The 13232-nt window shown below is 37.0% G+C and overlaps 1 protein-coding gene across 13 annotated transcripts in view; it reads right to left on the reverse strand.

The window, feature by feature from the left end:
- Positions 1-13232, reverse strand: part of MCTP1 (multiple C2 and transmembrane domain containing 1) — a 352345-nt gene that overhangs the window by 175864 nt on the left and 163249 nt on the right. For all 13 annotated transcript variants that reach the window (XR_003003489.1, XM_024746952.1, XM_024746948.1 and 10 more), the window contains one exon: positions 11964-12057. Coding sequence is in view for 12 of the 13 variants with exons in the window: in XM_024746952.1 (XP_024602720.1) it covers positions 11964-12057 (94 nt within the window). In the remaining variant the exon portion in view is untranslated. The remainder of the gene's footprint in view (positions 1-11963; positions 12058-13232) is intronic.

Below are 13232 nucleotides of genomic sequence, written 5' to 3' on the forward strand. Positions count from 1 at the left end.
AGGGCTAGCTTGTGGGCTTACCAAAACTGTGACTGAGACAAGAGCACAGTGCAGGAAAGAGGCGTGGATGAAAGTGGTAAATAAAATAATGGGTCGGCCACACGCAGACTAAACTAAGTGTCAGATTCTGACTTAAAGCCTGCCACCAGATGCAGCCTAATTGTCACTTGCCACTCACTGATAGGGTTTTGACATGAGTCTGCAAGCAACTGATTTATTATGGTCTCTGTGCAGTCAAACCTCTCTGCTAATGATAATCTGCATTTGCAGCTGCTCCCCAGAGCTAGCATCACCGCCTCAGCTCCACCTCGGATCATCAGGCATTAGATTCTCGTAAGGAGCACGTGACCTAGACCCCTCACATGCGCAGTTCACAGTAGGGTTTGCGCAACTATGGGAATCTAATGCCACCGCTCATCTGACAGGAGGCGGAGCTCAGGCAGTAATGTGAGCGATGGGGAGCGGCTGTAAATACAGATGAAGCTTCGCTTACTCACCGCCGCTCACCTCCTGCTGTGCAGCCTGGGTCCTAACAGGCCACAGACCAGTATCGGTCTGTGGTCTGGGGGTTGGGACCCTTGTCCTAGAGGATAACATAGGCGGAACACTCTTTAACATAAATCAGAGCAATATTTTTTGGATCTGTCTCCTAAAGCACGGAAATATAAGCAAAAATAAACAAATGGGACCTAATTAAACTTAATTTCCTTTGCACAGCAAAGGAAGCCATCAACAAAATGAAAAGACAACCAGCTGAATGGGAGAAAATATTTGCAAATGATATGACTGATAAGGAGTTAATATCCAAAATATATAAATAGTTCATACAACTCAAAATCAAAAAAACAAACACTGTGATTAAAAAGTGGGCAGAAGACCTGAATAGACATTTTTCCAAAGAAGAAATGCCGGTGGCCAATAGGCACATGAAAAGATGGTCAATATCACTAATCATCAGGGAAATACAAAACCACAATGAGATATCACTTCACACCTGTCAGAATGGCTATAATCAAAAGGAACACAAACAACAAATGTTGGTGAGTGTGTGGAGGAAAAGGAACCCTTGTACACTGTTGGTGGGAATTTAAATTGGTGCAGCCACTCTGCAAACAGTATGGAGGTTACTAAAAAAAGTGACAATAGAACTGCCATATGACCCAGTAATTCCACTCCAGGGTACATATCTGAAAAAAACAAAAACACTAATTTGAAAAGATACAGGCACCCCAATGTTCATAGCAGCACTATGTACAATTGCCAAGATATGGAAGCAACCTAAGTGTCCATGAATGGATAAAGAAGATGGGGTATATATACACAATGGAATACTATTCAGCCATAAAAAAGAAGGAAATTTTGCCATTTGCAAAAACATGGATGGACTTGGAGGGTATTATGCTAAGTGAAATAAATCAGACAGAGAAAGACAAATACTGTCTGATATCAATTATATGTAGAATCTAAAAAATACAACAAACTAGTGAATATAACAAAAAGGAAACAGACTCACAGATACAGAGAATAAATTAGTGGTTGCCAGTGGGGAGATGGAAGGGGGAAGGGGCAGTATAGGAGTATGGGTTTAAGAGGTACAAACTATTAGGTATAAAATAAGCTACAAGGATATATTGTATAACAGGGAATACAGCCAATATTTTATAACAACTATAAATGGAGGATAACCTTTAAAAATTGTGAATCACTATATTGTACACCTGTAACTTACATAATATTGTACATCAACTCTACTTCAATTTTAAAAAATGAGAGATGTAACCTATCATTCATTAAGAAATAACAATAATAAGTCCATGACATGTTATCATAAGAGTGATCAAATATTATGTAGCCTTTGAAAAACTCCATTGTACACTCATGGGAGAATGACAGTGAAAAACGCAAATAACATCTCAGTATTATTATGAAGACAGTTTTGAATTCACAAATTCCTAAATGGGTCTTGGGAATCCCCAGAGGTTCCCAAGTCACACTTTGAGAACCATGACTAAGAGCAATGGAAATAAAGCTTCATGTATACATGAGTTTATTTGGTATATAGAATTAGATGCAAAAGAATATTTATAGCATTGTGTTTAACTAGATGCATTCTTGAGTCCTAGAAGTAAACCTTCTTGGTATTAGCTGGGAAGCTCAAAATTTATGACAGATGAACGGGCAATAAAACAAGACAGACAAGAAACTGGAAAATAAAGAAAAAGGAGACTATGGGATTTAGAAAATGAGGAGAGGCAATAGAGAAGTTATGTCTAAGCCTTTAACAGTTTAGATAAATTATGGTAAAAAAACATTTAAAGGCTTTATTTTCAATTACTATTTAATAAGAAACTACATACAAGTGACGTTACTAGATTAGAAACACAAAAGTTGTTTGGTCTCAAATACGTATAAAGATATATCATAAGCTTCTTTGATTTTCCAAGCCCTTGAAGACACTTTAGGACCTATATAAATACATATTCAATTAGATTCTCCACAGAGAAACATGAGGTTTTAGACCCTCTTTCCTGTAAGTAAATTAACTATCTGGAGAGGTCTTTTGCAATGGAATAAAATTCTTTAGACTTAAAAAATTAAGAACTGTATTAGGTGATTAAACCTTTTTATATGTTTAGGCAATAAAACTGAAAATTGCCATCTGTCAAGCCTTTGTCCTTAGAATGATATCTTTGTCTTTTTATTTCTCCTCTACATAATATCTACTCATTCAGGTATCTGTTATTCATCTTGGCACCCTTGGCAGGATCTCAGATTCTTAGGACTGGGAGAGAAGCCTTAGAGGTCAAGTTCAAAAGCTCATATAGGACTTGAATCCCCTCTGCAACCAGGTGGTCATACAGGCTTGGCTTCAAAGGTTCCAGCGATGTGGAATCACTACATCCACAGGAATATTCTGATCTATTTTTCGGCAATCATAATTTGGGGGAAATGCTTCTTTACATTTTATGTCTCTCTAGCTATTGTCTATTCTATGATTTGCCCTCTGCAGTGATTTTTTGAAGTTTAAATGAAATAATGGGTGTAAAGGAGGGGCACAGCATCTGTCACTGAGAGTATCTGATTCATGTTGTTACCTGCTCTCCTGCACTGGATAGTGTGGATGGCTTGCTGAGCATCTATTCTAACTATTTCTAGTATGTCTCTTCCTGACCTAGAGAGGCCACAAGGGCCTCCCTTGCAGCTGGGGTTGCAGATGTGATTTAGGTTGCACCAATCAGAGGTACTTGCCTAAGATTTGACTTTAGAACTCAGTTATCTGAGAGGGTGTGGAGTCCATTTTGCTGCTGCTCACACAGCAAGCAGGAGTAGTGTAAGCAGCTGACACAATGTCTTCCCAACATACCCATGTGGCAGGAGCTGAAACTCCTTGGTTCTTTCATGTAGCTTTAGTATTAACTTCTGGAAAGTGAGCTTAGAGCTTGTTTTCTTAGACCCTTCCTGCCTCCAAAGATTCTGTGATCCATTGAAAACTCTATAACAAATCCCTTTCTGATTAAATGTGCTAGAAGGAAGTTTGCTCTTTGGATTGAACCTTGGCCATTACTACTTCTGCCAACTCCTATCAACACCCTCCCCATGACAGGCTTTGGATAATTGACAAAAGAAATCATATCCAATTCCGCATCTTCCTTTCTCTGGTTCAACTTCATGGCTTCACTGAATAGATGTGGATTGGCCTCCCTGCCTTGCCATGTACAAGCTGGGGTGTGTGTGTGTCTGTTGATCTAGACAAGTTACTTAACCTCTCCACACCTCAGTTTTCTAATTTGTAAAGTGGAGATAACAATAATACCTAATTAGATTGTTGTGAGATTAACTGTGATAATCCTTGTACCAAGCTTAGGGTAGTGTCTGACATGTGATAAGGGCTCAATAAATATTCGTTGCCACTATTATTGTCATTATCACTTTCACTGAGCTATTTTCAATGGCCTTGATTTTAAAATGCCAGATATACCAACCAAGGATATTTTCTGGTGAGTTTGTCAATGTCCTTCTTTAAAGTGTAGCTTTTAAAACTGAATTCATACCCCAGGATGTCTGATGAGCCCAAAAGAGAGTATCATTCTCAACACTCTCCTTTTATTCAATGTAACAAAACTGACATATGTATCATTCACTCTCATGGAGATTAAACTCAAGTCAGACTCAAAGTCTTTTCTGTATTTTCTACTGTTAAAGCAAGACATCACTGTTTCGTACGGAGGTAAGATTTTTGATTTATACTTTTTAATGTTCATTTTGCAGAACTAAGCCTGTCATTTCAGTCTGTTGATTATATATATATATATATATATAAATAGCATACATATGTTGGTCTCATGTAAAATGAATTAACTATGCCTCCTAGCAAGTTTGATAAGGAAGCAGCCAATTATCTCCTCAAAGTCATTAATAAATACATTGAACAGGTTAGACCAAGGATAGAGCCCTGCATTCCTCCATTTAGCCATTAATCCTTTAATATAATCACCCTTTGAGCTTGAAGGTTTAGTCATTTATGAGTCTAACTACACTATCATATCATCCAAACATCCCTGTAGTAAGATTTTATTTCAATAGCCTAGTTAAATCCAGATCCTGTCTGCAGCATCTCCCTAACCCGCCATTCTAGAAAATGCATTTCTTATTTACACACCAATATCATAATGTAACAAAATATATATAACAGTTGAATTTTAAACACTAATTCTAACATCTGAAAGCATTTCTTCCAGCACTGAGTGAAACCCTGGAGCTAGCCCTCCAAGCCAAATCAGCAATTCTCTATTTCTTTACTCAAAGGATCATTTTGTAATCTTAGTTCCACAGAACTCAATTAATTATTTTATAGTATTTCTTTTTTCCTCATTTCCCATTGATAGTGGGACCACCACTTTCTCAGCCCATAGTCCTTCACCTCTAGAGCATATCAAACCCAATTATTAATCTCTTTTGTCATCCCACCTATTCTTCCAGAGCAGTATCTCCTAACCATGTGACCTGCATATGAATCACACATGATTTCTGTAATTCCCTGTAAAACACTAGTTCAGACTCAGGCCTCACCAGCCCTTATGTTAAATTTTCATTTTAATTCCTCTTTTCACAAATTTATCAACTTTTGGTTTTAGATGGATACTTTTGCATTTCTATAATTAGAATATGATTTAGCTTTTTAAAAATAAAATTACTAAAAGGAAGCAACTTTTATTTCTATATGCAATATGGTGGCATAAAAGAATAAAGAGCAATGATTTGCTTTCTTTCCTTGTGATGCCTTTGTCTAGTCTCATTCTTAAGGAAGAGATTTATATAGTGTTAAGACATTTAACATGTATGTGCGTCATACTGTTTTCTAAACTAGGTATATTATAATGATAAGAATGTCAGGTGTTGGATGTTTTTAATGCATTCTAAATTGCATGAAATTTCTTCTCGAAGTATACTATCTGCTTAACGGTCTTCTACAAGCTTAATTATTAAAATGCAAATAGAAACATTAGGTTATATAAAGGAAATAAAGCATACTTGGGAAATTTAAAATATATTTTGTGTAAAACTTTGGTTTATGTTTCAAGAAATACGTTTTTTTTGTTTTTTTGCTTTTTCTTTTTGCGGTACGTGGGCCTCTCACCGTTGTGGCCCCTCCTGCCGCGGAGCACAGGCTCTGGATGCGCAGGCTCAGCAGCCATGGCCCACGGGCCCAGCCACTCCGCGGCATGTGGGATCCTCCTAAACCGGGGCATGAACCGGTGTCCCCTGCATCGGCAGGCGGACCCTCAACCACTGCGCCACCAGGGAAGCTCAAGAAATATAGTTTTAAGATTTTAAGATAGTGAAAGTTTAAAAGTTACATCCACAAATAACCCCCTTTTTGGGTAAATTATTTTACCCTTGATAATTCACAAATAGGAAGGAATTCTACTGCATTAGATATATAATACTTTCAATGGGACTATGTAGAGTTTAAAGGATATCCATTTTCTTTTCTTCTAACATAGGTTTTAAATAATGATCATAAATTCTAAGGCTGCATTTATCAGATATCGTCAGTGTTATTAAATGTGATGACGGCAATGAAAGTCATATGCTATTAAAAATTCAAACTGCTGGGCTTTCCTGGTGGCGCAGTGGTTGAGAGTCCGCCTGCCAGTGCAGGGGACACGGGTTCGAGCCCCGGTCTGGGAGGATCCCACATGCCGCGGAGCCGCTAAGCCCGTGCGCCACAACTATTGAGCCTGCACTCTAGAGCCCGCAAGCCACAACTACTGAGCCCACGTCCCACAGCTACTGAAGCCTGTGCACTTAGAGCCCGTGCTCCGCAACAAGAGAAGCCACTGCAATGAGAAGCCTGCACACCGCAGCGAAGAGTAGCCCCCGTTCCCCACAACTAGAGAAAGCCTGCACGCAACAATGAAGACCCAACGCAGCCATAAATAAATAAATAAATAAAAATTTTTAAAAAATTCAAACTGCTATAATTCTATAAAAGAAACAGCATAGCTACTTCTACCGGTAGAGCTATCACATTCTGAGAGCCACTCAAGTGACAATTGCTCATATCTTATGCAATTTGCTTGAGTAACCCACAAGAGTTAATTTTTTAAAAGGATAATAGCTTGGATGTATATGTGCTTGGCATTCAGTATATAAAACTTTCAAAGAAGAGGCTCGCCTTTCTCTGTACAGCTACCTTTTCATTTTCTTTCTCTGAATAGACCTATAATATTCAGAGAAAATATCAAGAATAATAAATCCAAATCTCTGTATAAAATATACCTTCATGACACACTCAAGCTGGAAATCACAGGAACCAATAAAAATGCAGGCAGCCTACTGATAATGAGGTCAGAAATACAAATAAATTTACTTTTAATGAAGACTGGAGGCACAGTAATCAAAGTGTTAAAATTCATTTCATGCATATCTCATTTGCTTCCTAGCTGATATTTACCACACAATCTGTGAGAAAGTAGAGACCTAAGATGCTCCAGATAAATGGCTCAATTAATTGTACAGAGGTAGACTTCTTTGAGCTGAGCCGGAGCTGTGAGCTCTTTATTAAAAGCACTATTCTGTAGCCCATAACCTTGTTCCTTGACTCCTCTCTGGTTTCCAATTTAAACAAGTCCCCGTGCGGCCTGCTCTAAAGGGCTTTGTCTCCCTGTCATTGTTAAGAGAGCTGAGGCATCCTGGAAGTGTGAAATCAGACCTCATGAGTTGAACGGTTCCCCAGGGAACGCTGGACTGCACAGAAGGTCAAAGTCATGGGCCGGACCATCTGAAAGTGTCTGATCGCCGGTCTGTGACACAGCAAGTTGGGGTGGGGTGTGGAGGCTAGACTGAAGAGGACTGAAATTGAACACATCTTAATTAAAGCCCACAGACAGCAAAACAAAATGTTTTCTAGGCAGCCTGTCAAATGGGGCTTAAATTTAGCTCTGCTAATGAATCTGAGCTGCTAACTGTTATTTCTTAAGATAATAAGACTCTCACGGAAGCTGATAAAAAAACCGTAGCATGTCTTTTTCTGCTGTTTTGTTACTGAAATATTTTCCAACAATGAAGACAGTTTTCCTAAAGAAAAACATGGGAAAAGTCTATGCAAAAAAAGGGGTAGTCAACAGCTCTCTTAAAAACTAGTAGATTTCCAGACTGTGGAGCTGGTGAGTTACAAATCTTTATGTGTAGTGTTGTTCTAGAAAAAGATATGCTCATTTAATGGGACTATTTCAATGACAGCTTATGTTAACTGTAAAATTCTCTCCTTCTCTTCCTTTTTTTTCTCTCTCTCCCTCTATTGTTTCCTAAAAGAGATGGTGCATTAATTTGAGAGATCAATTCACCTGGAGTGAAGAAGTTTTATATTAGTGTACCTTTTAATAGAGTGAAAAGGTAGGGCATCTTTTGAAAGGGTTTCACAGTTTCCCATATCAGTGTTTCTGAAACTGAGTGGCTGGTAATCCCTGGGGAGGCTGTGACCTCTTCCTCAGGAGCTCAAAAAAAAAACCCAGGGGAAAATGAAGGGGAGGGGCTGAGGAGAAGAACCTTTTTCTTTTTCTTCTCTAAGAACTTGAAAGAACCAATAGGCCAGGTCTAAATACGCTGCAAAGAAAGCCTCACTCAATACAGAAGACTTTAAATGTTCGGCTGAAAGCAAAAATTAGGCCCCGTCCAAGGAAGAATAATTAGAAACTAGAAAAGACAAATTCCAACATACATGAACTGTTTCCCATCACCACCACCACCAAAAAAAAAAAAAAAAAAAAAAAGTCCACCATTGGTCTCTCTCTCCTCACAATCTGTCCAGTTTCAGGGAGCACTTGATTTAGTGGTAGAATCTTCCCCCCAGTGAACACAGGGCCAGACGACCTGCAGGTTTTGCCTTGATGATCCAGAGAGACATTAACCTTTTCACTGGTTACGTGAAAGGTAAGTAAGTTGTACCGTGCAGTATTTTTCAGTTAATCAAACTTTTTCCCTCACGAAGAATTTAGCTGACCAACTTTGAAAACCGGAGTGCCACTTTCTCAGGCTGTGAAAGGCTGCCCACAATTTGACTGAAATTTCAATCCACTCTTGTGCCTCGCTCAATGCATGTGTATGTGTGGGAGTTGTAAATTGAGGCCTTAACCACCAGAGTTAATCTCTTTTTAAAATCTGTATTAACCTTAATGATTTGAAGTGCACTGTCCAACACTGGGCTATTGAGATGGAAGAAAAAACTACCCTCGACTATCAACAGTTTATTAGGGGCTTAACTGAAGTGACCTACTGTAGTAGACTTCAGCTGAACAAGGCTATAGGCTTTTTGTGGAAAGGGAAAGAATTGAGGGTTTCATTAAAAAGTAATTTGTGCTTTATACTCACTCATTCAAAGAGAGTCTCAATTGCTCTTTATTCACACAGAGTTAATACAGTATCACAATGTTTCTCAATGAATGTGTTGTAACAAAAGAAAAATTTTACATTTTGAAAGGAAAAAACTCTTTGTAACTGCAGTAAGATTGATGGCTACTTAAAAGATTATAGAATCTCTTTTTTCTTGTGCTCATGCTAAATGATAGAATATTGTTACTTAAAATTTTTTGCTTAAACTATGGAAGTTTAACTTTATGTTTTAATCATTAAAAATATTTTAAATATGGGGTAAAGTTGGGCAAATATGAGTTTGTGTTGTTGGACTTGTCTGGGAAAGTGTTCAGAAACCTACTAGGTATCTTATAGCTATAGCCTCATTTATATCAGGTCAAAAAATATTCTTTGCTATCAGTGATTTAAAATATCCCCTCTCCATCCACAACAATCCTAAATGGATGCCTATTTGAGCATCTGAAGACGCACCATTGACTCTACTCCCTTCCCTCAAATTGTTGCTGAATATCTTATAGAGCCTGACTATGATTATCCACTGGGATATAAAACATATTTTTAAAGTTCTTCTTTGAGCAAGTAGGAGATAAAGTATGCAAATAGCTTATTTGTGATAAGCTCAAATTTCATGATACCCAAATTTCATGATAAAGACCAGGAAGGATCAGTATACATATAAATATTTATCCTTTTCAGAAGTAAAGACTTTTTTAAAAACTTGGTAGACTATTCAGACATTTCTGTCTTAAAAACATGGTCCTCAGTTTCTGCCACCATCACAAATGTCATAAAGACCACAAAAGGTCCAAGAGTGAGCAAGGTCAAAGACCGAATTATCCTCTTGCCCCTGAATAGTTTAACATCTCTCTTATTCAATTCAGAGCACATTAGATTATAAGGTCAGTGAGGAATGAGGAATCATTATGTCCCTAAAACTAGAAGGAAAAAATGGAGAATCTGTTATTTAGTATTCCCCAAATTAAAGTTCATTTTATCAGATCAAAATTATGTCTCACTGAATCCCTAGGGAAAAGGTGATTCTTAGTCACATTAATTTACCTAGAGCCATTACAAAAGAAATATATTTTTTCCAGCTTCAAGAGAACATGTACTTTAACTTGCTTAGTGGCATATAAGCCAACTGGCTTAATGTAGTTTGCATATTCATGAAGTTTCAAAAGCAATGACAGCTTCTCTCCAAGACAGACACACATATAATTGCATTTAACTTGTGTTAATGGGCAAGTATATAAACTTCTGAAGTAAAGGGGACTTGAATTTTTCTATAAGAAATTATTGTGCCCACTATAAATACCCAGTGATAGTTCTGAACACTTAGGTGTTAGGTGCCCTCTGAGATACTTTTTATTTTAGGATTTTCTCCCTATCTTCAGATGTTTTTAGCCCAACACTGGGTGCTCCCCTACCCCGCAGAAAATCCTGAAGAAAAGTGAAGATATTTCCCATGATGGTGAACATCTTGGCCATGAATACCTGAATCTACCTGCTGCTGGGAATCAAAGGCTGGCCAGAACCTCTGTAGTGTAAAAGCAGCCCTGAGTTCCTGTTCTGGTCTTTAAGTTAATGTCCAAAGTGAACAACAACAAAAAAGCAGTTAGTCAACCATTCACTGTTGACTGTTGGTTCTAATAATGAAAGCAGCATAATAATTTAGAAATAATTGCGTCCAGATTAATTTGATTTTAACCACACCAGAAATAAAATACAAAGTGAATAAACTTAGCATTCACTAATTGTTTAGTACAAGGAGCCAAGTCAGTATATTTGCAAAAAGATTACAAACGATCCTCTCTCCCACTATTTTCAGGTATGCCTATTTTGAAATAATATCTGACAGTTGTTATTATCTTCTTGGTTACAAATGAGTTGATAAAATCCTCTTTAAAGAAACTGTAAACTCTCAACATTTTTACTTTTATCATACAGTAAATAGTCACTCAATACTATGCAAACATTAAAAAATTTTAAATATTGCCATTTTTGAACAGACATCTGCTATTTTAGTTTTAAGGCATGTGATCTATTAATTAGGTTTTGATTCTGTTCCATGAATTAAGGGCAGCAGTGATCATGTAATGGGTTTGCAAGCCCTTATATGGCAGGAAAAATACATTTCTCCCCTTCAAATAAGTTAGCTACCCTTTAAGGGTCAACTTGCTGGCCATTCACAGTGGTAAGCATATTTCCACAAATAATAAGTGGATACTTTCTTTCAGGGGCAGGGAAATCTGCACAAAATTGGTCAAATCAGTCCTATTTATTATCCACCTTGAGATGGACAATTTAAGGAATTGTATAAATACCCCCCGAAGCCTATGAAATTAAAGAATAAGTGAATGCTCACATAGTTGCAAATTCCAAACAATAATTTAATGCTGGTAATTGATGAAATAATCAATTAATCAACATGTCACAGAAACAGCAATATCCAAATCGGGTAGCTTTAAGACATCATACTGAGTTTGGCACTTTTACAGGCCTGCTTCTTGGTTAAAAAAAAATTTAGAACAATGTAGATGCTGAGTTTAGATCCAGAATGATCTCTGGGATGTGCTAGGGAATTTGGACAGCTAAGGAATTGTATCAGCAACCCAAATACCAACAGTTCATACCAAGGAATTGAGCATTATGCATCTAAACTTTTCAGTGAACTATGCAACAGATTTCATGCACGTTTGAATTATTAGTGTTGATGCTACAATATCATCTGAGGGAAGCCGATACTGTCTAAGAGAAAAAGATACAGCATTACTACCCCAAAATGCCAAAATGATGAAACCTGGAAGAAATGTAACCACTACGCTGACTAAACGTTGGAGAAGGCAAAAATTCAAAAGTTGTTTCCCTTTTTATTGTTTACTTGTTAACATGTTACCCTTCTTTTAAAAAGCAGAGACAGTATAAAAATCAGGTGGATAGCAAATCTTTGTAAGATCAACAAACTTTGTATTATTTACTCTGATGATCGAGTCAGGTGAAATGAAAAGTTCAGTCATCAAATGGTGTACACCTTGCATGCTGCTTTATATAGGCTCTTACAAAGGGAAAACTGCATCGGCTCTTACCTGTGACATCAGCGGCCATTAACCCTTCTGCTCTGATCACTTTCACCTGGAGGAATCCCACATCTTTCAGGTTGTGAAATATCCGCAATGGGCTCTGAAAGAACCCAACATCAGTATTAGAAAAGAAAGGTCATAAAGGGTCTCAAAGAGTGCGCTGAGGAAACATCGTTACAGTTGATCTCAGGATGCTGCTTAAGTTATCAAAGGGATATTTGTGTTTCTTCAGTACAGATGACCTTTCCACTATCAAGAATGCATACACACACACGCACACACACATTTATGTAGATAATTGTTGCTATATAAGTAGATTTTTTGAAAGAGTAAAAATACCACAACATTTCTCCCCCGTAAGTAATTAGCAGTGGATGATGAACAATAAATTATAAAATACGACATGTCTGCATTCTTCCATCAGTCTCCTTTACCAAAGCGCTCCAAGAAATCTTTTATCTGTAGGCATGATCATTTGTAGACTATTGATTCTTAATACTGAATCTTAAGTTGTTGGTTAAGTAACACACTTCAGACTTTGGGAATAAGAAAGACGACATTAAATTAATTATTTTTCTACTCTTTTCTTCTTGGGCAGCTTTGCAAATGGTAGGTGCTAGATAAGGGTTAAATTATTTAAGACTATTTTCTAATATTTGATTCAAAAGATGTATTTCTACCACACACCTTTTAGGTGTTTTTAAAATTTATTTGTTTTATTTTTGCCTTCGAAAATAAATCAAGTTGATTAAAAAATAAATTCAAAAGGGATGAGTAATTTTTCTTAAATCTGTAATTTTGTTTTTCATTGTAGTAGGTATAGAAGTATACAAATTTTGATAGAAGAATCAGATCCAAATGCTGAAACCTATTTAATTTCATAAATTAATAATGGTAGCATTTGAATAAGCGTATACCAGAAGGAATTAAAAGAGGGATAGCAATAATTCAGAACTCTAATTAACAGACACAAATAGAGAGTAAAATCAACCTATAGAACATGATATGCGTTTGTTTATTTATGCTTCATTGCATCTTTCTCGTGACAAGATCAGCACTTTTATTCAGTAAATCAAAGATGCTTCTTTATCATAATCGTTAAAACCGGGAGCATAACATAGTTTTACCTAATAACGTTATCTATTAAAATGTTACTACGGAACATTCCCATCTTTGCATTGAGAATGTGAGAAGACTGACAAGCACAAGCTTACCGCGATATTAACTTTATCAACCCCATGTGACTAGTCATTGTTTACACTGATGCTCTGACCT

Source organism: Neophocaena asiaeorientalis, unplaced genomic scaffold, assembly GCF_003031525.2.
Source record: "Neophocaena asiaeorientalis asiaeorientalis breed wild unplaced genomic scaffold, Neophocaena_asiaeorientalis_V1.1 scaffold550, whole genome shotgun sequence".
Lineage (NCBI taxonomy): Eukaryota > Metazoa > Chordata > Mammalia > Artiodactyla > Phocoenidae > Neophocaena > Neophocaena asiaeorientalis.